At 37.4% G+C, this 26,977-nt stretch overlaps 2 protein-coding genes across 2 annotated transcripts; both read right to left on the minus strand.

Annotated features, from left to right (window-relative positions):
• Positions 1–246: 246 nt before the first annotated feature.
• fam193b (family with sequence similarity 193 member B) lies at positions 247–16,274 on the minus strand. Its single transcript, XM_055177546.2, is given in 10 exon segments — positions 247–1,840; positions 5,222–5,297; positions 5,412–6,453; positions 8,626–8,859; positions 8,946–9,132; positions 9,215–9,623; positions 11,037–11,249; positions 12,389–12,572; positions 14,482–14,757; positions 15,863–16,274. Coding segments are annotated over 10 exon segments (2,886 nt in total). The 5' UTR covers positions 16,031–16,274; the 3' UTR covers positions 247–1,743.
• Positions 16,275–17,679: 1,405 nt separating this feature from the next.
• abhd18 (abhydrolase domain containing 18) lies at positions 17,680–26,419 on the minus strand. The gene is made up of 13 exons (XM_073854497.1): positions 26,269–26,419; positions 25,374–25,482; positions 24,000–24,084; positions 23,743–23,843; positions 23,552–23,627; positions 23,370–23,456; positions 23,247–23,272; positions 22,942–23,080; positions 22,751–22,840; positions 19,603–19,704; positions 19,075–19,435; positions 18,836–18,998; positions 17,680–18,714 (listed from the first exon to the last, which is right to left on the minus strand). The coding sequence occupies exons 2-13, from the start codon at positions 25,463–25,465 to the stop codon at positions 18,660–18,662; spliced, it is 1,377 nt and encodes a 458-aa protein (XP_073710598.1). The 5' UTR covers positions 25,466–25,482; positions 26,269–26,419; the 3' UTR covers positions 17,680–18,659.
• Between the last annotated feature and the right edge of the window lie 558 nt (positions 26,420–26,977).

Below are 26,977 nucleotides of genomic sequence, written 5' to 3' on the forward strand. Positions count from 1 at the left end.
TTGTTTCTCATTTGTCTTGGAAATTTTAATTCCTGTTAATGCCTCATTTACACATCATTTAATCAAAATTCAAGATTAGAAAGCAAACAAAACACATCAGATTTTTTTTTTTCAAAATTGTCATGTTTTAATCTTTCGTTCATGAAAGATTTTCACAGTATCAAAAGTGAATAATAATAATTATAATAATAAAAAACAAAAACAGGAAGCCAACATACACTTGGCCGATAATGGTAAGTATAAATCTACATTCCAATGTTTAAGATGTTTCTAGTTTAATATAACCTGGATAGAGTCAAAGATGTCGAGAAAAATGAAAACAAAAGCTCAAACTGGTTAAAAAGGATCATCATTTCATCTGAATCCTTCAAAGTAAATGTACGTTGTCAATCACATACCCTACCCAGACCCTCATTAGCAACAAAATGTCAATTTTAGTTTGGCCTTTAACCAGAAGGGGCTGAACTCCAGGGGTACACATTTAAAAAAAGCAGCAGACATACAAAGCAATGTTATAAAGGGGCAAAAATGTGTGAGTGCTTGTACCACTGTGGTAAAAATTTTAAGCCCCTAAAATCATAAGAAATAGCCAATGTAACAGACACTGAAATGGATAAAATAAAGACAGGTCTGAAACTTTACACACCAGTTGACTCAAAAGTGTCTGGATGTCTGATAGCATCATGCAGCTGAAACAAGGGTGATGCTGAAAACGTACAAACTGAAACTTACAACAACAGCATTGATAATGTGGTCACAGCACAGAACTACATCCAAACCACCACATGTGAGAATAGGCAGGGATATTACCATAAGACTTCAGTCAAGGAATCAGGGAATTTCGGTCTTCGACAGCATTCCATACAAAGTGAAAAATCATGGGAGATTTGTAGTAGCCTATACTTGTCAGTTTTAAGCATCATGCAAGGAAAATCACAACCTCCTCAGTTTTCTTGTAGAAAAGTGATAACGGATACAGGTCTTAAAAATCAATTTTAGTGTTGTATCTTTTTTTAAAAACATCCAAAATTCTTTTCACAAGCAACTGTTCTTGCACTAACGGACCACAAAATCCACGTGCACAGTCATCTAAACCATCACAGGTGCAACTTAAGCACAGCCTTACACAGTCGGCTGTGAAATGACATGGGTGTAACATAATTTCCAGATCTGTTTAGCTCACACAGACATTTGACAGTTCTACAAACTAAAACACAACAGTCTTTGCTGACTTTACCTCCATTATGAATATCAGACATAATACAGCAATTTGAATTTCGTATAAAATGTTTTCTTTGCATCTATTCTAAGACTACAGTATATTTGCAAGGTGGATGACTTTACGTGGAGAAGTACCTTTAAAACACACATGAGCAGTTTAAAAGAGGGTTGACAGGGTCAAATCTCACCACTGTTGTGAATAAAAACTTTTTTTATTGTAAAATAACAGTTAACATACCACATATAAAGCATATAGATGGACTGGACCGGTACCCAAATGTGTTTTGCGATAACAAGATGCAGATTTTAGGACTGAGGTCACGACGCTGTGTAATCCCTCGCCGACAAGGTAAAAGAAAAGATGTTTGATGATGGTGATCAAAACCCATGGCTTAGAGGCAGAAATGGCTGTGAGAGGGACAACAACCTTTGAGTGTTAAGTACAGTAACCAAAGGCCAAACTGGTTTTTAGTACAGTCTTGCTGAGGGAAGGGGCGGGGTCTCTTTACCATCACCCATCTGTTACTGAGCTGCATTTGAGGGCGTCTTTTTGAGGCTGAAGTTGGACCAGTTCACAGCCACCTTCTGACGGGTTTGTTTAGCTGAGTCAAGGCAAAACCTAAGAATATGAAGAAATTAAAGACACAATTAAGCAACAAACTCTATTATTCAAATATTCCCAATACAGCGGAAGCATTGATCCTTGCCTTTTATTTTTTAAAGTCCCCCTGTGGTGAAAATCAAGTTTTTGTTCAGGGCTCGAAATTGCGACCGAAATTTAATATGTGCGACCTTAAAATATATTTGGGAGCATTTGTGCGACTGCCCATTTTGTTGTGACGCGAGTTGATTGTGATCCTGCGTGCTGGCGCTGTCCCAGGTTCAGTGTTCTCTCCAACGATACATAACCAATTAAATTTCACCATTAAGTTCTTGCGTTTAATGAAGACCACAGATTGGCTAATATCAGTGTCAGTCATTCCTTGTTGCTGTGAAGGGCGGAAATGTGAAAAGACGAACGCGTCGCGAGCATGAAGAGAGCGAGCCGATTACAGCCAAGGTTATTACTGTATTTTTTGCAGACGATCCGAATTCAAATGTAACTCCACCACCGGAAAATACGAGTTGACGTTAAACCTTTCAGAGAGAGTGGCTTAAAGATTTCGAGTGTCTCCGCTATGAAAATGTAACTTACTGTGTTTACTGTAAATCCTGTAAAATGGCGTTAATGGCGGAATCAAAACATTTTAAGCGCCAGACGTACCTTGCTTAAACATGGCGAAAGTGCCAAAAACACGTGTCATGACAAATGTGTTTATTATTGATGGATACGCCGACCTGTCTGTCAAAGTGTGTTTGATGGTGTATGTGCGCATGCGCTGGTGAATGGACATTCGACAAACATCCTTGTGGTCCATGTTGCTGTGGAATACGACAATGCTGATGGTATGTTTTTGTTGTAATTTTTAAAACATTGCCTATTTAGTAGTAAAAGCATCCTGGTAATGCAGTTATCAATACCAATATATATTAGCCTTCTATATTAGGGTCACTTTTGTAATGTCACAATTAATCAGTGTTTTACGTGTTTGCTAGATTTTCTATGTAATCTTAATCATGTTACCTGTAATTGTTAAATTATTATTGCTGCTATACTATTTCAACAGCATTAATTAAGGAATTTATGCAGCAAAAAATAAAATAAAATAGAAGACCAACTTTTAAATACTGGCCATAGGATGTGTAAAGCCCGGTGGTGGTGTTTTATTTTTAATAAAATAAATCTATTAACATTTACATTGTAGTTGTGGTGCTTTTTAATTTTTGGATGGATGCGCCTAAATTTTTGCTGGTGCTCCTAACTCTTTAAAGTTGGGAGCACCAGTGCTACCAAATAAAAAAGTAAATTTTGAGCCCTGTTTGTTGTTGTTGTTGATGTCTATGTAGTGTTTTTAATATGCTTAAATAAGATAAACCATGTGCAGTCTGATTCCCAAAGTGTTTGAAATCACGTCACAAACACGCAACCAAATCACATCATCACAGTTGAACAAGTGGATAAGGCAGTCCGAGCCATAGACATGGATGCCGCTTTAACGGCTGCGGCACTGCTGCTTTAGCTTTGCGTCATCGACATGCAGTATGAATGCTCTTACAAGTTAACATCAGCCTAGAAAAAAATAAGTGCTGCAATGCGCAACTCACGTATGCAGGGTTTGAAATGAACTTTTTGCTCAGCCAAGGTGGTCGTTTATTATCTCAGATGAAATAAAACTACTATTAAAAAAAAAATTACATTCAACTCACCAAAGTGGCTAGTGGGAGTGGCGGTCTTACCCGCCAGAGATGAAATCTACCCGCATTTGGCGGATTATAATTTCAAACCCTGCACGTATGCATTGTAAAACCATCAGCTACTTGTCTGGCACTGCCAATGTGGCATCTATGTACATATATATCTATGGTCTGAGCTGTTGCACGTGAAAAAAAGGCAGGAACTAATTTGCATATTCAAATCCATGGTCAGGCATGAAAAAATTACTGTCACATGAAAAACGTTTACATATGCAAAGATGAGTTTTAAGTGAAAAATTGTCAACTACAGAGGGAGTTTAAAGGGGCACTCCACTTTTTCTGAAAATATCATTTTCCAGCTCCCCCATAGCCAAACATTTGAGTTTTTCCTTTTTAGAATCCATTCAGCTGATCTCCAGGTCTTGTGCTACCACTTTTAGCATTGCTTAGCAAAATCCATTAAAGGAATAGTCTACTAATTTTCAATATTAAAATATGTTATTACCTTAACTAAGAATTGTTGATACATCCCTCTATCATCTGTGTGCATGCACGTAAGCGCTGGAGCGCGCTGCGACGCTTCGATAGCATTTAGCTTAGCCCCATTCATTCAATGGTACCATTTAGAAATAAAGTTAGAAGTGACCAAACACATCAACGTTTTTCCTATTTAAGACGAATAGTTATACGAGCAAGTTTGGTGGTACAAAATAAAACGTATCGCTTTTCTAAGCGGATTTAAAAGAGGAACTATATTTTATGGCGTAATAGCACTTTTGGGAGTACTTCGACTCGCCTGAAAAGTCCGCTCCCCTTCTCACTCTCATAATGGGAGAGGGAGGGTGTTACTGCGCCGAGTCGAAGTACTCCCAAAAGTGCTATTATGCCATAAAATATAGTTCCTCTTTTAAATCCGCTTAGAAAAGCGCTACGTTTTATTTTGTACCACCAAACTTGCTCGTATAACTACTCGTCTTAAATAGGAAAAACGTTGATGTGTTTGGTCACTTCTAACTTTATCTCTAAATGGTACCATTGAATGAATGGGGCTAAGCTAAATGCTATCGAAGCGTCGCAGCGTGCTCCGGCGCTTGCGTGCACGCGCACGGATGGTGGAGGGATGTGTCAGCTCTTCTTGGTTGGGGTGGTAACATAGTTTGATGTTGAAAATGAGTAGACTATTCCTTTAATTCTGATTAGACCATTAGCATCGCACTAAAAATTAACCAAAGCGTTTTGATATTTTGATGTAGTTACATCGTGTACTATTTTCGGGTGCTGCGTAACATCACTGCGCCTCCTGCAGCCATGCTACAGCAGCAAAGTCCTTGATTATTACGCCAGAATGAGAGTATAGCTCCTAGCCATATAGGCCTAGAAAATCGAAACTTTTAATTTTCTGTTGGTCTTAGTACACAATGTAACTACAGAAGAGTCAAGTTTTTAATAGGAAAAATATCAAAACTCTTTGGTTATTTTTAAGCACAAGCTAATGGTCTAATCAGATTCAATGGATTGTGTTAACCTATGATAAAAGTGGTAGCGCCAGACCCAGAGATCGGCTGAATGGATTCCAAAACGATTTCAATATTTAACTCTAGAGGAGCTGGAAAATGTGCATATTTTCAAACAAAGTAGAGTGTCCCTTTAAGTAAATCTTTTATTTGTTAAAAACGTAATAAAAGAGCAGATCACTGATCCATACCTCTTGAAATACTCAACCTCGCGATCAATCTCATCCATTTCTGTCGGGTCAAGGTCTTTGGGAAGGAATACGTCATCTATCATGGATAAAATAAAAATTAGATATTGTCAAGATCATGAAACAGAACAAGACACCTACAGTAGCATCAAGTTGCTAGCGGCTAGTTCACGTTATTGTAATGGTCACTTACCAATTGCGCTTTTCGATTTCTCCGTCTTGTTTTTGTTTTTATTTTTAGTCTTTCCCTTCGGTTGCTGTGTCTGCTGCTGTGCACTGGGAGTATTTGTGGTTTTAGTGTCTACGTCAGGCTCCGACCTGTTACCCCGTGTGTCCAAGAGGTCGTTTTTCGATCTCTGTGTGTTGGACCCTGTGTTATGGTGACCGTTTGAGGCTCCATTGGATGACTGCTTGCACGTTTTACCCTCTTCTGCCCTTTTATTTCCCGGTTTTTGTGAGTCTGCCTGTTGCTGTGTCTGGTGGTTCTGTTTCAATCCACCTTTCGACCTTTTGTCCGCATCTGCCACCCTTGTTTCAGGCGCTTTCTGCGTCTCGGACGGATTCCTCGTGCTTTTCGTACCCGTCACTTGCTCCGAAATCAACTGGTCCTGCTGTTTCTGATTCTGCTGTTTCTTAGCTTTCTTAGTCTTGGATCCAGCTCCAGCTGAGGCCTTGGTTTCAGGGATTTCATCCTTGGGTTTAGGTGTAGAAGCGGGGCTGGGTGGAGCGGACTCCGAACCCGCTGCCGGGCATCTTTCCGGGGAGCGGACACGGATGAGCTTGGACAGACTGGGCGTTGTGTGAAGCCTCTGAATGTCTTTGGCCGCAGTGGTGGTATTCTCCCAGCCGTTGACGATATCCAGATCTTTCTTGAAGTTCCTCAGCGAGAGCGGTGCCAGGTCCAAGTCTATCTGCTGTAGATCCGAAGATCCGTTGAGATGAGACAGCAGGTGGTTTCCTTCGAGCGTGGCCGCCTTCTTGGGGAAGTCATTGACGTCCAGGTTGAGGTCGTACATGCTGAAGGAGGCACGGATGGAGTCTTTAATGGTGTTTTTGATCTCCTCCAGACGGCTGGTCAGGAAGCTGTTGACCCTCTCCAGTTCCAGCTGAGGCCACTCCAAAAGTCTGTTGGCTTCTCCGTCCGAAGTGGAATCTTCTAAAAGGTCGGGAGGCGATGCGGAGCGAGGTTCACAGTTGGCTACCTCCACGCCACCCTGAAGAGCCCTCTCCTTCTCCTGATGAAAACCAGTGGAAATCAGTCACCGTCATGTAATTTGGTTATTTCTGACAAGACTATAACAAGCAAGATGACTATTTTTGGATATCAAACAAGCGCCAGAACTTCAAAAGGTACAATCTGTATAAAGAAGCTCTGGTCATAAATTATTTGATTCTGAACAGAAAAAATTCTCAGTTATTATCATCAAGTTTTCTTTGCCTCATTTAGGGATGGGCGGTATTGAACTAACTTTGTATCTTGGTTATTTGGAGACGAATTATGGTATTTAATAACCATCTTGGTATTTTCTACAAATAAATGGAATAAATGTTTACATGCAAGTCAAAGTATCATGTGAGATGTCACATTCAGATTTATTAAAACAGCAATATGAAGTAAATAAAAAACTGTTTAACAATATACTGCTGCACAACATGCGAGCTGGTTGGAAAGCTTACGTCTGAGCTTTTGTTGCAAAGAACAAGAGCCATATCAGACCATACTGATATAAATGGTATTGTCTCATCCGATATCATGTATCCCGTTGGGGAAAATACTGATATTTTACCAAAACTTGATATGCCACCCAGCCCTACATTCAATTTCTGAAGATTTTTTAAAAATATAAACATTCACACAACATGACGGCTGGAGGCAGGTGCACTGGACAAAGGAGCTATTATGAAAAAAATCCAGCACACTAATTATTGATTTTATCATTGATTATCGTTTTATCATTAAAACGGCGAGATACTGGTCCTATTTGTCAGGCAAATTTTGCCCTTATAGCCACTGGTAAGTAACATGAGGATTACAGTTTAAAGGTTAAATTTGGGTTACTCAATTTAACCAAAATTACCTGTATTCATTTAACCCAACCCAACTAAACAATTTGGATTTTTGATTGGCTATTTACACAGCATGATGCATGCATTCATGTAAAACACAACTGCTGCACAAATAAAATTACCATGGAGGATTAGGGCCAAGCTAAAAAACATCTCAAGATTTAAGTAATTATAATACAAGATATAACTAGTAGTTTCTACTTTAGAAAAAAGTGAAAATAAGTAAAATCACGAGAATAGTGTCAACATAGCGAGAATAAGGGCAACATATCGAGAATAAAGTCAATATAACGTGAATAAAGTCGTAATATTTCGAAAATAAAATATTACGCCTTCATTCTCCAAATATCACAAATTTATTTCTGCAATATTAAGACTTTTATTCTAATTATATTGACTTTTATTTTCGTTATATTGACTTTATTCTCGCAATACCATGTCTTTTATTTGCGTTATATTGGCTTTATTATCGCAATATAACAACTTTTATTCTCGTTATATTGACTTTTATTTTTGTTATATTGACTTTATTCTCAGAATATTACGACTTTTATTTTTTAAATATTACAACTTTATTACCATAAAAAATTCCCCCAAAAACTACAAGTTAAATCTTGTATAATAAATGATTTTAATCTCGAGATGTTTTTTATTTTAGCTTGGCCCTAATCCTCCTTGGTATAAAACACTCAAACACACCCAAATTATGTTTCAAATGACTTAAAATTGCCAAACAAACAACATCGTCTTACTTTAGAAAAAAAGTGAAAATAAGTTAAACCATGAGAATAAAGGCAACATACCGAGAATAAAGTCAACATACCGAGAATAAGGTCAGCATACCGAGAATAAAGTAAATATAATGCAAATAAGATTATAATATTTCGAAAATAAAATATTACGCCTTTATTCTCTAAATATTATGAAATTATTTTTGCAATATTATGACTTTTATTCTTGTTATATTGACTTTATTCTCACAAAATTACGACTTTTATTCTCGTTATATTGACATTATTTTTATTATATTGACTTTATTCTCACAATACCATGATTTTTTTTTATTTTCGTTATATCGACTTTTATTTTCATTATTTTGACTTTATTCTCAGAATATTACTACTTTTATTCTTGAAATATTACAACTTTATTCCCATATAAAAAATTCCCCCCAAAACTACAAGTTAAATCTTGTATAATAAATTATTTTAATCTCGAGATGTTTTTTTATTTTAGCTTGGCCCTTATCCTCCTTGGTATAAAACACTCAAACACACCAAAAATGTTTCAAATGACTTAAAACTCCCAAACAAACAACATCATCTTAAAAAGCATAGTACCTTTTTCTTCTGTTTGTGTCTGGCACGCTTGGCAGCCTTGGCACTGTTGACGGGTTTGGGTTCTGTGCTGTTGATGAAGTCCAAAAGCTCGTCCACATCTCGATGGTCTATGGCACTGGGCGCTGTCGGGTCCAGGTCCTGTCGCTGAGGAAGCTCCTCTTTACGTCGGGTCAATCTGGTCCGAAGCTTCTCCCTAATCTCAGCATAGTTCCGACTGGTGGGTGCGGCTGGCGGCTGAAAAGCATAGAACAGTATTAATTACAACATGCACGTGTGCACATACAAATGTACAATAAAGCCAAACATTAAGACAAACTAACCGCATTATGGCCGAAGAATTCGCAGTAGCAACAGTCACAGTATTTCCCGTCCTTCTGATTGGTGGAGGAGGATGCACAGGAGCTTCGCTCTGAGCTGCTGTCCTCATCATCTCCATCTTCAAGCTCACAGGGCGGGGCGTGACACAACGACCCATTGGACATCTTGTGCCCTTTACATGCCTGGTCCCTGCTCATACAGAATAACACAACTTAATACAACCATACAGCCTAAATACAGAAGTCTGTAAGTTAACTGAAGCCATGCTTACCTGCATGACCCGGGCGTTAGATGTCCAGCATTAGGGGATGCTACAGAGCTGCCGTTACTGTGCCCGTTGCAGGGGTGACTGCAGCTTACGAGCGAGTTGCTGAGTTTACCGTGTTGCGTGTTTACAGCAGGAATGTGGGAATTCTTGCAGGCGCTGGGTTTGTGAAGGGCAGCCGGACTGTCGGCCCCATTTGAGTGCTTGACTGTGGGAGCGTGAATGTTTGGTACCAGGGGGGAAAAGGGTGCGTGTGACGGCAGGCCCGTGCCAGGGGAGTTGACGTGAACGTGCTGACTGGAGTTTTGTTTGGGGGGCAGCAGCGAGGAATGCTGGGAGGAGAGACCTGTGGGACTGTTGGGTGGCACGGAGAGGTCTGCAGCTTGGTGGTGATCGCCTGGGTGGAACGCTTCACCTGTTGAAAATACAAAAAACACAATTTTTATTGATCTTTTTATGATGGGAGTTTTAAAGCGATGTACCCTTAAAGATTAACATAAGCAATTTTGTCACTTGGTTTCCTTTTCATTAAGGACTTTTGGAAAGACAGACAAAAACAAGCCTAGTCTCACGAAATTTCGTTGTATACAGCAAAAAATGATTTTCAAGAAAAAAATTCTTAGTATTTTTTGTCTTATTTTCAGTAAAAATATCTAAAAATTCTTAAATTAAGATGAGCAAAACGACCCAAGAAAATAAGTCTAGTTTTTAGACCAAAAATATAGATTTTAAGTGATTTTGTGCATAAAACAAGCAAAAAAAATCTGCCAATGGGGTAAGCAAAAAAATCTTGAACATTTTCCTTAAACCCTAAATTCGAGAAAAATTAGCTTACCCCATTGGCAGATTTTTTGCTTGTTTATGCACATCATTGAAAATCATTTTTTGCAGTGAAGTCACATAATTTTTATTCTTTATTCGTGATATTATCATGAATTTCCACGTTTTTTCGTTATCGTATAGCAAATTCGTGCTTTCGTGTGATTATCACATATTGGTTACTCAACTGTTTTGTCCTATTTTCTTACCATTGTCGCTTCGATTTAGGGTTAGATTTACATAAAACGACATCCCTACCCAAACCCAACTCTAACCCTAACGCCAGGCGACATATAAAAAAATAAATCAGAAAAAAATAGTATAAACCAATATATAAAGTGACATTCTAATGCAAGCGCCAAATCTAACCCTAAACCGAAGCGACAATGCTTTAAAAATAGGAAAAAGCAGTTTAGTAACCACGTGATAATCACACGAAAACAGGAATTCGTTATACAATCATGAAAAAACGTGGAAATTCGGGATAATATCACAAAAAAGAATCACAAATTTACGTGACTATATCACGAAACCTCGTGAGACTGGGTAGCAAAAACAAACCGTGTCATGTTTTATGATTACAGCCATGTGTCTCACATTCAATAATTGGATGCAATATGCAGTGCAATATGATCATGTGATAAATATTGCATAAATATTGTTCACATTAAAACGATAGCACATATTCCATCAACATTTTATCTACTAAAACTGTGTTTCTAAAATTAGAACAAACGCTTCATCTTTCAAGATAAAAAACATTTAATGCTTCTATTAACTAGCACAGTATTTGAACACATCTACACAAAGTAATAAAACACATACGTAACCCAGTCTGTGAAATTCCAGCTAAAGTAATTTACTGTTTTCTACATAAATTCATCCTGCATAATGTAAAGAACAGTCTGTGAAAATAAAACCTTGATATCTTTATTATTGACTGATTCAGATCATAAGCAAGTTCAATCCTTTCACAGACAGGGTCACGCGTTTCATATTGTCTTCTGACCTGGAGGTGTTGGTCGTCGACACATTGTCTTGAAGTGCTTGGGGTTGGTCTTACATAGATCAGATGAAGCAGAAAGTGACCCAGGAGACGCACTGGAATTCTGGGATGCGGGGTGACTGTAGGGACAGACTTTGGTCCCGAACGTTTTAGCAGCCTTCCCAGGAGCGTCATGAGAAGATCTTTTCTCATGGCAAGATGGTCCCAAGGTCCCACCTGTCATGATGAGAAATATTATTCTTATGTTGTACAGTTACCCATTACAGAATATCCATTGCTAACCTAAAAAGTTACAAAAACCAAAGCGAAGAACGTACCATCAGCCAATTACAGATCATTTACTCTGTCTGACTGACACGCGTGAAATAATGAATGCGTTTACGGAGGTAAAATTATTTTGCTACGACTGACCAATCAGAATCTAGTATTCCAGAGATCAGAGAAATAAACGCAGGGTTTCTTAACAGGGGGCCTCAACAAACTTCTAATATTCAACATAAGACAAAACAACAAAAAATATAGATATTTCTTACTGCTTGATGATTTGTAAAGAATGCATATCTATGAAGTTATGTCAAATTGTGAGTTGGGGGCCTACAAATACTGTTGTGGACAATAGGGGGCCTTGAAGTGATAATACCTGAGAACCCCTGAAAAAGAGGATACACAGGGTTCACCTTAGCTAACTTCAAATTCAAGGACCTTTCAAGGACGTTCCAGTTCCAATACCCTCAAATTCAAAGATTAAATATAGGGACACATTTCAAGTGAGAGCAAGGTTACATTGTGTTGCCTTTAAAGATACATTAAAGATACATTACAGTTCCATTTCGAGGGAACTTGTGCTGCGTCACTGCAGTGACACTTTGGGGACGCCTCCAGTGTTAAGTGCGTCTGAATATGTATATCAAATTCAACCAATGGTGAAGCTTAACAAGAAAGAGAGGATGTCTGAAGTATATCGCTATCTGAAATATTGCCAAAGACAGCGTCTTTTGACAACCTTCTCATGGAACAACAGTTACATACGTAACCCTAAATGTTTTCATGTGTCAAACACAACTATGCAAAAAAGCATTTTGGTATGAATCAACATTCGCATACAGAAGATATAAGCATCTAAAGTGAACAGTTTAGCATGTGTGCTTAATAAGTCTAGAATTTTATGATATTATCCTACACTACACAGGGAATAATATGGATTTTTTTCCAGAAATCTTTCAAGCACTTTCAATGACCTGTATCCAAGTATGTATATTTTCAAAAACTTCCCAGGGCCTTGAATTTTTTCCCCCAGATTCACAAACTTTTAAGGATCCGTGGGAACCCTGGATACAGGAATCAGAGGTCCGTACCTTGTTAAATCGTAGATGTGCTGTGGTTACAGTGAGATCCTCCGTTCGAATGAGCAGAATTCCACAAGCCGGAAAGTTTGCGTGCCGACAGGAAGGAGCTCGGGTCCCAATCCACTGAGCTATGCTCTGGATAACCATTACCACAGTTCTGAGACTTACACGAGGAGGAGTGGGACAGTGGTACCTGGATAACAAAACAAATCCATCGCTTTAGATGTCAATCAAACTGTAAGCCTGTGAAATTCTCAAACTATACAACCAGAAAGGAGATTATATAAAAGTAAGATCTCTTTGTATGAACATGAACTGTTTGCCCTGAGCTAAAGCTTACTGTACTGGACATGTCAGCTGTATCAGACTGTTTTGTGTGTGGTGTACACAGGATTGCCCTCAATGAGACACTGAGCTGAGCTCTGGAACTAAATATGAGGAGTTTCGGCCACAAACAGAGTCTAATAAAAGATCAGAAGCCCAATCTAAATATTAACAAACATGAATGAGGATTACGCAACATTGCTACCAACTTTATACATTACATTTGCACCTTTCTGCATGTCTGGTTAAATTTAAGCCCTTTTTACATGGAGATAAGGAAAATGCGGGATCGTTTGATCTTTGGTTCATGCCAATGATTTTCCGTAATCTGTGTGTGCATTCACACACATACCGTAAAGATCCCGTAAAAGACACGTGACGTATATAAAGTCCTGCACTTGGTTGTTTTTTTCACAGCGTGTAAAGTTAGCAAATTATCCACGATTTATCTCTCGAGAAACCACACGCATGCATTTGTTTATGACAATGTTATGAGGAGCGCGTGATGCGCTGTTTTGTTATGCTGGTGAATGATCTCAGCTTCAGCACAGATAGTGACGAGCTTCCTGATCCCTGCTTCAGTCCAGTTTGCCGACATTTTTTGATGTGAATGTTGATCTGCGTTTAAATCCCTGTGTGAAGCTGACCTACACTGCAAAAAAATGATTTTCAAGAAAAAAAACTCCCAGCACCTCTGTCTTGTTTTCAGGAAAAACATCCAAAAAATTCTTAAATTAAGATGCTTTTCCTTGATGAGCAAAACAACCCAAGAAAACAAGTCTAGTCATCAGACCAAAAATATCGGGTTTGGGTGATTTTGTGCATAAAACAAGCAAAAAAATCTGCCAATGGGGTAAGCAAATTTTTCTTGAATTTAGTGTTTAAGTAAATGTTAAAGATTTTTTTGCTTTGCCCATTGGCAGATAGCGTTTTATGCACAAAATTACTTAAATTTGATATTTTTGGTATTGAAGTTTACAAAACTAGACTTATTTTCTTGGGTCGTTTTGCTCATTAAGAATAAGCATCTTAATTTAAGATCTTTTTGATATTTTTACTGAACACAAGACAAAAATACTAAGATTTTTTTTTTTGAAAATCATTTTTTGCAGTGTATAACTTCTTGTTGCGATGACACGTGTATCCTCACTATGGCATAATTTCTGCGTCTTGTTCACACAAAATGCTTTCCATGAATGTTACGGCAATGTTACTAGGTCCTCTTCATGGGATCGATCCCAGAACGTCTGACAATTTTACAGAAATTTTCCGGGAACAAAGTGCTGTGTGAATGCGGTTTTACATAAGCTATTTGAAACCCACGACCTTGGCAATCACAGCACAAGCACATTTTGAAACCCAGACAAAAACAAGTTGTTGACATTATAAATTTAAAAATAATTGGACACATACGTGAACTTGGGAGATAACTGATTTCATACGTTTAATGAAAATTATCTTGATCCCCGTTTGTAAAAAAGCTAATTGCAATGGCTAAGATAAATGGTTAGTTGGTTTGCACACTTGGTTTGATAATGCACTAACATGCATACATTTTTAATTGTGGCCTAAGTGTCTAAACACATTTGCTAGCACAGTGTACCCTATTTTAAAAATTGCAACTATTTTAGTGCACTTATTTAAAACCAATGCTACTTGTAAATAAAGATCTTGGCCTTAGCATCACTTTAAAAACATTCAACTCATAAAGCTTTGATCAAACAAACGTTTTCTATGCTTGATCCACACACACATATGCATCGGTTTTCCTGCTTTACCTGTGTGGCCTGCTCTTGAACAGTTCTCCTCTCCTCCTCTTCCACACTTTTCCTGCAGCTCTGACAGATCCAAAGCGGCACTTCGCCCAACAGCGACTGGGACAGCGAAGGCACGGCGTCTGCCAGCTTGCGACCCGGAACCTCCCTCAGCAGGGCCTGGGAAAGCGCCGGCACGGCCTCTGCCAGTTTGGAGCCGTGACCGGGGAGCCCGTTCACCTGGCCTGCCCCCCAGTCCTTAAATTCCCGATGGCACAGCAAACAGCAGGTGTGCATGGACTGCAAGATAACAGCAAAATATTAAATGAACGAACATACCTGCAAACAGTAATGAGTGCTTTGAAACAGGATGGTGGACACATAAACAGGCGACGTGAGTGGATTCATTTATAGCAAATAAACAGGCTAGACACGGACATGAATGCATTTGGCATTTTTGGAACAAATAAGAGTTGTGCTACCAAAACTGTGCCTTTTTGGCTAATAAGAAATGAGGTTTTCCAAAATCACCACATGCACGTTTTCTATTGTCAAATATATTTAGTAAATGCATTAGAAAAATGAATGACAAAAAAGCATGATGCATAGTAAATAAAACTGTCACGTGACTTTCTACATTAGAAACGTTATTTTGCATTAGCAAAGCTGTTAAAGTGATTTAAGCTGTTATAATGATTATACATGTTTGCCTCTACAGCAAACAATACACACTGATACTGCAACCTACACAATCCAAAATAAATGTTTAGGTTTCCAACAAAAGTTTCCATTTCAACAGTATTGGATGACGTTGTACACTGTAAACGCATACAGTGTACAACGTAACGATAAACATAACATTTACAGATATGCAACAATGTTAGCAACTGGTCAACCTGACACACAGGAATAATGATTTTTAAGTCATGGGGTGCACCAGCACATGGTGGTCACCATATCTGTGCACACAGTCTAGTCGGGTAAGTAGCTCCGATCAGCCCAGGCAAGAATAATTTAGTAGCCAAGCAGCCATCGCTAGCTTTGTGCTCGCCCGTGGACTTTTCGTTTCGCTTTCTTTAATCCGAACGATCAGTGTCACACAAACATCCAATAGTGACACAATGCCTTATTAGTGCCCACGAGAGTGCTTTAAGGGGGATGCGTTTCTTTATTTATATCGTTGCATAGGTGGAGAGCGAGCTGATGCCGCTCCGCCCGCACAGCGATAGTACAGACGCATTAAAAACGCGAGATCAGAACGTAAAATAAGCGCGAGAACACAAACTACCACACGCGCCACATAAACCAAGTGGAATCGACGGTTTAAATGGTTACGAATCCAATCGCCCGGGGCGCGAAACAGGTCCAGAAGTCGACCGCGGATGGAAGCGTTAGCATTAGCTACCTGATTGGTCCTGCTCGCTCCTGCATCTCCTCCACCGCCAGCGTTACCGCCGCCTGCCGCCGCTGCTCCCGCATCGCCGGGCTTCTTCGACAGACTCTGCTGCTGCTGCTGTCCCGACGTTAAATCCTTGACCGCGACGCCCTGCTGCTTGCTCTTTTTCCTCGCCATCGCTTCGGTCCGCGTTATGCCCGTCGGACGGTTCCCAAGTCGCGTGTAAAAACACAGTTTCGGTTCTAGTCGCGAACGCTCTGTGTGCTCGTTCTCAAGGCGAGACAACAGTGAATATGGCGGAGGGCTGGCACGCGCGCACGCACACACTCACAGACAGACAGACTCGCAGTCGAGCAGCAGCAGGTTCAGGGGTCACGCGTACTGATGGCAAACGGATTCAGTGAAGTTGTGAGGACTCGTCGTGTTTAATGAGGTAACGGTGCGGTGGAGTACAGTATATCAAAGTACAGTACTGCAGAGAAATGTCAACAGAGTAAACACGTGGAGATTAAATACATCATTCACGCGTGTTAATAGTAACACCTATGAAGCTATTCATAGTTTCTGGGCTTGTTTTCGATTTTTGGGGGTTCAAATATTATTGTATTTTAATTTTTAATTTAAATATACAATCTTTAATTGATAAATAAAATAAACTTACGTTAAACAATAATGATTTATAACCACCAATGTTTTATGTTTATGGAATATTGCGTTATATTCTAATTATTTACAAACAAACTAAACATTCTGTTAATTTCTTAAATTCTACGAGCATAATGTAAACTGACTAGATAGATAGATAGATATGCGCGCACACACAATTGAGGAGCTCAGATGCAAAAGCCTCTAAATGCCCTCTCTGTCAATAATGATATAATAACCAAATGGTCTCTGCACGTCAAATACTTTCGCTTACAATCTGCTTAATTACAGTCTCAGGTCATTCAGAAATACTGGTTTACTGGCGCAATTTTTATTTATTTATTCTTATTTATAAGTATACACTTCAGATGCACTTTGAGGGTTTTGCATCTGACCTAATCAATTCATTATCAGATTAATACATGTACCGATAACCCGAATTTAGACAATTAGTCAATCAAAATAACAATGGTTTGACTAATACCTTACTAAAAGGTGCTTCTCTGTAGAAATGGGACAATTATCTTCCTCCCCTGTTTCTGTTACTTGTGGGGTGCCGCAAGGCTCCATCTTAGGTTCAGTTTTATTTGCTTTCTATATGCTTCCGCTCTGCTCCATTTCTAAATTTCACAAGGTTCTTCATCACATTTACGCTGATGACACTCAATTCTGATGGTTGGTTTTTATCATGCCCTATATGTTGGTGTCCATCACCTTTCTTTATCACACCTGCAACTGTTTCAAAATACCATAGATTGTTCCTTGACGAAAACAGAGATCACCCCATTTTAAAACATCTGCACTGGTTCCAGGAAAGATTTGAATCTTTGTGTTTAAAGCATTGCATGGCCTGGCTCCAGCTTAGAACAAATTAGTTATTAACTGTCCCATTGTGATGCCTGAAGTTCAAAGGTGATAGGAGCCTTTTCAGTATTGGCCCCTAAAGCTATGAATCTCCGCTTTATTGCCTGCATTCAAATCATCTTTGAAATTATACCTTTTTCTCAGGACTTTTTATAATTTGGCTATGTTAGTTTTAGGTTTTATTAATTGTATTACTTATTATGGGTTTAAATTTTAGTCTTAAGATTTTTATTTATTTTTTTGCTTGAAGCACCTTGGTCAGCCTTCATTTTGGGTAAAGATGTCATATAAATGACTTTGAATAAAATACGACAATCTCAATATTTAGATATTTATTATTATGTTAGGGTGGATAAAAAGAAAAATTAATACCTCATGATGAATACAGTAAACACATGATGGACCAGAGACATATATGTAGTATGACACTTAATGTTTCAGTCTTTAAACTGGTTATTGATGCATTTGGCAGTGATTAAGTAGATTGAGAGATAACATAAGGCATGAATTATGAAGGATGTAGTTTCACAGAGAAGTATCTGAATTAAGTCTATTTCTTGCCACAGATTCAGATTCTGTGAGGATTATGTAAACTGACCTGATAGATATGCATAGTATTACAGACCATGTAATACTAATTTCTCAAGATTCAAGTAATTAAAATATCTGACTTTATCCCCTTTAATAGAAGATGACTAACCATTTCACTGATGCAGCGTTTTATAAAAACAAGCCAAATTTTACTGTTCTCTTCATTTTCTTAAAAATTAACATTGTGTTCTAAAAATAATGACATTTTATGTTTGTGAAACAAAAACATGGATTGCAACAGTTTGGAAGCTGTTCAGGAAATACACAAAAGGTTAAAACAATAAACATGTACTGGTGATCGTATACATTAATTTGTCCTACAATTCAAAACACAAATTTTATTCTTTAACTAAATGCTAGTTAAATAAATTAAAGACACCTCGATGTGTGAGTGAATTATGGTTGTGGAGGCACATCTTTGTCTCAAGTTTTGATAATTATGTTTCAATCATGTTATACATAATCAAAGACAGTAAAGTTAGGAAGACGGGGTTTGTATAGTTTAGGTACAAGTGTGCATTGCCTTTAGGTCAGTTTGAATATTGAGATGAACTTTACAGGTCTGTCATTACACAAACACCCTTAAGTGCCTCTCTTTGGTAGCACCAGGTTGTTAGTTTCAGTGCATAAAAATCATGACCATCATATTCAATTAATTTTTTCGTCTCCACCTCATACATTACAATTCGTGTTGGTAAATCCATGGCTATAAGCTGGAATACTTCTGAAGAAACCGGTCGTATGCATCATAAATTGCTCGCCTGGGGAGTGTACACACATTATAAATAAAATGAATGTCAATGCATACATCCAGAATTCATGGATCAAACTATTTATTTACTTTATTAATAGTAGTAAGCATGTCCTAAAATTTGAGCTTACCGAAACAGTCCTTGTTTGAAAAGGTAGGCGCTGATATGACCTCCATTGAGGTAGCGAACCTCACAGCCAGGCCAGATTTCCTGTAAGCTGCGAACTCCAGTGCGGGGAATGTAAGCATCTTCTTTCGCTTGGACTATAATGATCAGACCGGGATCTACAGGCACTGGAGGTACGAGAGAGACGGTCAAGCCCATTTATTGAACAAAAAGTCAAAAATGTATCCAAAAGCAAATTCTCACATGAAAAATTAGCGATGTGTGTGCATTCATCCATAACTCCCTTCATGAAGCACAAAGATTCCCTCTGTAGTGACTGTCGTTGACCTGATTCATAGGTGATGTTCTTAGCATGTAGCATGTCCAAATGAGGCCCGCTGCTGCTTACCGCAGACAGCATCTGATCAAGTCCATCTCTTTCTCTCCGCCCCATCAACAGGGATGAGTCCGAGCCGTGACCTCCAGCTGCGGTCCGGAGCTCCATCTGGTCACCCGCGGGTGAGTGGAGGTTAAGCAGGTCGTGGGTGAGATCCAGGTCTGAGAGGTTGTCGAAGCTGCCTGGGGCATTTTTTACAAACTCCTGGCCCATCCGGAAAGAGTCTGTCTGAAAATCAAGGGCGTGTGTGTTGTGAGTTATCTTTGAAAAATGTTGCACCTTCGACATTTATAATAGTCACGTGACAAAACAAATTCAATGTGTCGTGTTGGTTTTGTGTATTTCTAACTATAAAGTCATGAGAAATGACAGTGCCTGCAGAATAGCAAACCTACCCCACAATACTCCAACATATTGATGATTTCTTCTTCATACACTGTATGTGCAGCATACTGCTTTTCAAGTTCTCTCCAATTCACAGCTCTACTTAAAACACCCTGTGGACAAGTAAAGATTCACATGTATTGCATATGTAAAGTTTAAAGTTATTAATACGAATATGAAACTGAGTCACTTGACACAGTTAGTCACATGACTGAACAATGGCTTTTGTGTTGAAAGTTTTAATGGCTCCCAGTCATCTGACGAAGGAATGAAGGTATTGTGGGTAAAGTTATTAATAGCTACAGTGAAGCTGAACGATTAAGAGTAACAAATGCTGCCCGAGTCCACCAGGAAGTTTCTATTTATAGGTTTATGACATAATGAGCGTAATTCTGATGTCAAATGTGAAGTCATTTTAAAACATTTGAAATTAAATGTTTAATTAAGTGTACACAATGCAAAAAATTCTTAGTATTTTTGTCTTGTTTTCAGTAAAAATATCTAAAAAATCTTTAATTAAGAAGTGATTATGTGCATAAAACAAGCAAAAAATCTGCCAATGGGGTAAGCAAAAAATCTTTAAAATTTTTCTTAAACACTAAATTCAAGAAAAATTTACTTACCTCATTGGCAGATTCTTAATTAAAGAATTTTTAGATATATACACACTGCAAAAAATGACTTTCTTACTTCATATTTTTGTCTTGTTTTCAGTACAAAAAAAAAATAAAATTCTTAAATCAATATGTATTTTCTTGATGACCAAAATGACCTATGAATATAAGATTTTTTTTCTCACCCCATTGGCAGATATTTTTGCTTGTTTTAAGCACAAATTTACTTAAATTGTATATTTTTGTCTAAAAACTAGACTATTTCTTAGGTCATTTTGCTCATCAAGAGAAAGCATCTTAATTTAATAATTTTTTTATATATTTCTACTGGAAACAAGACAAAAATACTAAGAAACTCATTTTGCAGTGTATTAGTATATTTTTATTATTATATGTTATAAGTTATGTTGTTGTTGTTATAGGATATATATTAAAAAGCATCCATTTTCAAAAAAAAAAACTTCTTGCATCCAGTATTTTGTATATTTTAATTAATGAAAACTCATAATTTCTTTTCTAAATTTAAAAACAATTGCAGTTTTACATAGCCAAATGTTAAAAGTTAAATTATGAACGCTGCACAAAAAAGTGCAAGTGTAAATAAAGAGTTTGGTTCCAAAACGCAATAAATCCATTTTGAAAAATTTTGGTAAAAACGTGTTTTCTATACCAAGAAAGTGACGAGATGGAAACAACTATTTTCTGTTACAAACTTTCACACAGCATCTTTAGGTTATAAAATCATAAAAAATTCAAATCCATAAGTTGATTTTCAAAGATTTATTATAAAAACGGATAATTTTTTCCACAAAATGCAATAAATCCATGACAAGTTTTTATTCAAAATGCTATAAATCTATTGAATCAATAGCCTATATAAATGTGCATTCATCTTTGCCATGTTATATTCATTTAGTTGACTAGTTGTACACACTAATTAAAAATATAAACATTAATGTCATTAATCAAAACACTTACTTTGTCATATTAAGATCACTGTCATTGCGGTTACTTGACGTCCTCGCTTAACGTCTTTCACAGAGATCAGCTGTAAAATGTTTTTGGTCCTGCTCGATTTTCGTTGACTTTGAGTAAAATAATGGAAAGTTTTTCATAAGATCCTCTGGGGTCAATGTGTTAGCATGAGAAGCTTGATGCTGTCGGGAGAACAAGCACCCGTCTCCCGAGTGCCTCTCAGGGAAAATATTAGATGCTGATGGCTTACGTTTCTTTCCCATCACAGAAAACCATCACAGGTTTAGCGATGCAATTAAAGTATTATTTTGTTTTGTTTGTTGATCACGAAGTACAAAGTAGATGAGGAAAACTAGGGCTCCGTGGACTCAGCACGTCCGCCATTGTTTGTTTACATTGCGTGAACGGTGGGCTGTAATATCAGAAATGGATTTATTGCGTTCTGTAAAAAAGGAGCAGTGGCGTTTATCGCATTTTGGGAAAAAAGGGAGAAAAGATGACAGAATAACACGGCGGATATTGGATTTTGCGTAAAATTAATTATTTACTTTTAACTACTGACCTGATATAATACTGATTTTGGCAGTAACTCATTTTTTTCAAAAATGGCGTTTATCGCGTTTTAGAACCAAACTCTTCAAATAATCAACACATGTACTTTTGTATAGCACTATCCAGAGCTCTTAAACTACTTTTGTTTATAACTGTTTAAATTTCATTAATTTTTACACTTTAAGTATTTACAACATATAGCCAGTCTTCTCATAATGACTAAAATTACACTTAATGTTTTCTTTTTTTAATATTTTAAAGATATATAGCCTAAACCGCCGTTCTATTGTACACTACATGCGGATGCGACTGTAGGACTTCGCCCCCTAGTGGTAAATTTCAGTTTATTCGTAAATCTGTGCCACATGGGAGAGAAGCTCATTCCAGTGCAAGAGCCTTTAATCTAGGAATATATTTATAGTTAATAATTTCTTTATCAGTAATCAACCGCTTTTAAATGATTCAAGCGTTACTGATAAAGTTAAACCAAAAAGAAATAATAATTTTCACCTTGCACAGTGTTTTGATTGAAACACACAGAAATACATGTGGTTTTGATTCTCTTGTTAATGTGATGTCACACAAACAAACCCCTCCTACGGCCACTGACTGACTGGTTAATTTAGCTTTCTAAATGTGTTTGTTAGCACGTTGTAGCACTAATGCTGCTAAATATACTATTGTCTGTTGGAAGGGAGTGAGGGTAGAAGGTAATTTGCATTTAAAGAGACACACATGAAAACAGAACTTTTTGCTTCTACCCAAATATGTGCATTTTGGACATGCTGTAAAAAATGAACTGTGGGGTACTTTAAGCTGGACTTATTTTACGTCTTGTAAAAATGTACACTTATGCATTTGGCAGATGCTTTTATCCAAAGCATTACAAGCTATACATTTTATAAATATGTGTGCGTTTACTGGGTTCAAACCAATGACCTTTTCAACTGCTAACGCAGTGCTCTACAACTGAGCTGCACAGACGCACAATCATTTAAGGAAAATGTCGAAATCTTACTGTGGTAAAAACACTTGAGGCGGTCGTCCAGGACAAACAAGGAATCAGAGGAATTGGTTTGGGCCAGTTAGTTACAGCTAACGATGCCATCTAGAAAGCCAATAACAGATTTCAGATTAGGACAAACGACAGGTTCTTGTAAACACAATGACCTGTAAATGACATGAACATTACAGCCGAATTAAACCTACATGTCCTCCCATAGAAATGCCAGTCATCCCCAGAGGCCAGAAACCCTCCCGCTCCAGCCAGTGTAACAAAACTGCTGATTCCAGAATAAGAGCTCCACCCATCACAAACAGGTCTGATACGTTCTTCAGGCTGGAGCGTCTAAATAAAACCACAGGTCACGCATACCGTAAATATACTCAAATGTTTTGTTCACGCCATGTAGACATTGTTATAACAATGTGTGTCTATATGGTATATCATATACAGTAGAAGGAAAATATAAATAATAAAGAATATAACATGTAATGATATCAGGTACACTTACAGTTGGTCTTTAGGTTTCCTGTATCCATGTACAGCTCAGAGTCAAGGAAGTGTCAGATGATGAGATCTACAAGTATTGAAGTAATACTTCACAAAGTGACAGGTTTATTTATTTGGTAAGGATATAATATGGATTTTCCAACAGAAGAGAAGCCATCCCAGATTCTTTAATCATTGGTCTGGCCATAAGGGTTCTCCTTCTCCAGAAAAACTGAAAATTAAAGTCAAAACAATGATGGTGACATGTTTATCCATTCTGACATCACACTCACAGAGATGAGATTATCTACATCTTGACACACTTACGTGATCTCCTGTTCCTGCCAAGTGGATACAGACCGGCCTGTGCCTCTTCCATTTCTTTGGTACAATGAATTGGAATCTATAAGACAAAAATCATACATAAAGTATGATTTTTTTTATTTAAAAAAAATCTTTGAATGCACAGGTTACACAGTGAGTAGCATTTATTCATTGTGGGTGATTGTTTCGGTTACCGGGCTTTGATGGACTCCGCCGGCAAGATGCCTGGGACATAGTGCTCAAGCGGTGATATGAAATGACCGTTGTGAATTTTGCAGTCAGTCTCATCTTCTACCTGCAGATACAGTATTAACACATCTACTGGGTTATTCTCTGATTTCTTTTGGAAAATGTGCATACTGATAAAACCATAAAACCTATTTGCATTTATTTTTCATGTTTATACAAATAAATTGTAGATAATATTAAGCTTTACACAAGAATCTCTTACTTTGTCAATAAATATTGGGTAATCCTTTGGGACCAGATCCTTGCATCTCTCCCTGTTACCAATGATTTTACGAAACTCAAATATTCTGTAAATCACAACAAAATTCAAATTAAACAGACACATTTAAGAAACACAAAACCAGATATAATTTATTTATTATATCATTCTTGAACCCCATTCACTTACACAGTAGGAAAAAGAATACTATGGAAGTGAACAGGGCTCATAAACTGTTTGATTATGAATATTCCTTTCATTCGTGTTTCTAACAGAGCAAAGCCATTTGGTCTGTAACCACATGAGGGTGAGTAGATCAGTCGATCACTTTTAGTCTTAACTTAAGACATTCTTCTTTAACAAAGTATTCACATAAAATGTCGAGTAAATGTACCTATACCGCAATAGTTAGTTTGTCCAGAACAAAGCATTCACATAACTCATCTGGGTAATATACTTATGCCGCAATAGTTAGCCTGTCTGGAACCGAGCAGATTTTAAACCACAATACTGTATGACACTTGCATTACATGTGAACGGCCCCTACGCTAATAGGATTCTGTTTTTCTCTCCCTGTCTCATCCTCGACCCCGAGGACAATGCGACAAACAGACCCAGTTCCTGATGCTGTGAAGGTCATCACACCACTGATCTACTGGCTGCCCTTCACCGTGATGCCCAACCAATGCCTCACCAGCGACCACTGGCTGTACCAGTTTAATCCGCCAACCAGTTTCAATATCTCTATCGTGTTTTATATATATGAATATATATCTCTCTCAAGGGTTTTTCTCCTTCTAGGAGTTTTCCCACAGGGTTTTTCTCCTAGGGAGAGTCAGCCAACATTAGCTTAACTTAGCACTTTACTGTATACTTTACATTATTACTACGCTCGCTTGTACGGTTTATTATTAGCCGCTGTATTCTGCTTCTTATATTATCTATCAATTTTTCTGTGTTTTCCCCTACATCTATTCATGTAAAGCTGCTTTGAAACAATTAACAATTGTGAAAAGCGCTATATAAATAAAATGTAATTTTTCGGGTGAACTATCCCTTTAACCTCCTAAAACCTGGTGGGTCCACATACATAATACTTGTGTAACTGGAATCTGTTGTACACAAACGTGGACACTAACACTGCTTCATGCTCAAAGAAAAATATTTGGTAATTATATTTATTGGTTCGTTCTAACCCAAAATAGCTGGAAGAAATCTAAAAATGCAAGCCAAACCAAAGCTTGGGTCTTTAAAGGTTAATGTCAATATGATGCAGTGCCTCTATTCCCATAACTGAATGTGATGAAACCAGATGATGGACTAAAATTTGTTTATTGATTTCAATCACAGTTTATGTGTTTTTATTGTACAATTTACCTTTTCAGGTCCTCTGGCTTCCCCCATCCTTGGATAAAGAGTTTGGTTAGGAGAAGCCTTCTATAAAGAACATCAAGCCGGCTCACACCCATTGACAATAAACATTCTCCTTTAAATCACAAAATAAATCATAACAACCTGTTAGAAATTAACAACTGACTAAACAAACAACCTTTTGTTGTCACTTTGTTGTATGGTTTTCCACATTAAAACAACAAGCCTCTTGGACTCAAAATGTTTAATACTTAGAAAATTATTTTTAATAGAACATCTTACAAAAAGTAACTCATTTAAAATAACATTTTAAAACTTGTTTTGAATGATTTATGGACATTTTGAAGGCCAATAAGCATTTCAAATATCCTCTTTCGCAATATTTTAGGATATTTGACTCACCAGCACAGTTAAAGCTGAGTAAGCTGAACGCACACGGAAACACCTAACGTTAAAGGAAACTAACTGTACACCTGCAATGTAATGCAAATGTGATATCTGTGTGGACATGTAAGTGTAGAGGGCGCATTTCACCTTAAATACACAAAACAATCATTTTCGGTATCCTTGTCAGAAATGTATTTTATTAAAGATCATGTTTTAGTTCTGAAAACACAAAAACTAACATTAAACACAAGTTACGTCAAGTTTGAAAAGGTACTTCGATGAGTTTGTTAACGAAACCCTGTTTTTGTTTAATGTTGACTTCAACATGATCCTCCTTACTTCGTGCTTTAATTTGAATGTGCATTCACTGTATAAATAAGTTACATCTTATCAACTGTCAATGATTGACCAGCATTAATGTCACGGTATCTAAACTGCTGCACGCCTCTCAAAATTTAAAAAACAATATGTAAACAAGGTACAGATAAATGATCACACAAGAATAAGTTTATACCTCAGACTAAACAGACGAAGATATGGGTGTTTTAGAAGTCAGCACACATGACAGAGGGCGAATTCCGAATGCGGCTTCAGCGCCATCCCAGCGTTCACTGAACACCGGAAGTCTTCTTCTTCTTCTTCGCTTATGATCGCAAGCCATGCTGTACACGGGTGAGCCAGCAGATGGCAGTGTTGGACAACTTACTACTTGTTTATTTTTTTGTATAAAAAATCACAAATCAATGTAACAATGACATAAACCATGGTAATTATCTGTACAAAAGGTCAGATGTAGCTTTATTAATTAAAGCATACAAAATGTTATGTGAAACATTTCTAAATAGCTATTACATACATAGATCGCGTCACGTTTTGCAGAAATTACTTCAGTCATGTCACCTCGAATGGATGCTATAGCAGAGACACTATAATTATTTTAATTATTTCTTAAAATGTATAATAAATACATTCAAACGAATTGTTTAATTGTTGTATTAAATAATTATAAATTAATTGTATATTAGTTGCTGTTCGAATGTATAGGGTCACGTGACTAAATTGTTTCTCATGGTTTTAAATATCTTTTAATCTGAAGGTGTATGCTTACAAAATTATTTTAAAGAAAAAATATAATTGTGCCAAACATGCTCCATTGCAAAACTAAAATGTTACGTAAAATGTTTTTGAAATGGGCTTGGGATGAGGCAGCCAATAAGAGCCCA

The sequence above is a fragment of the Misgurnus anguillicaudatus genome, chromosome 16 (assembly GCF_027580225.2).
Source record: "Misgurnus anguillicaudatus chromosome 16, ASM2758022v2, whole genome shotgun sequence".
NCBI lineage: Eukaryota > Metazoa > Chordata > Actinopteri > Cypriniformes > Cobitidae > Misgurnus > Misgurnus anguillicaudatus.

What these genes read in the sequence shown, in the direction of transcription:
- abhd18 (XM_073854497.1), bottom strand. Translation starts at nt 25,465, where the DNA reads ATGGGTGTGAGCCGGCTTGATGTTCTTTATAGAAGGCTTCTCCTAACC. An exon ending in CCTCAAGTGTTTTTACCACA is followed by an intron (nt 19,705 to 22,750) that starts GTAAGATTTCGA and finishes ACTTGTCCACAG; the next exon opens with GGTGTTTTAAGTAGAGCTGT. An exon ending in ATATGTTGGAGTATTGTGGG is followed by an intron (nt 19,436 to 19,602) that starts GTAGGTTTGCTA and finishes CTTGATTTTCAG; the next exon opens with ACAGACTCTTTCCGGATGGG.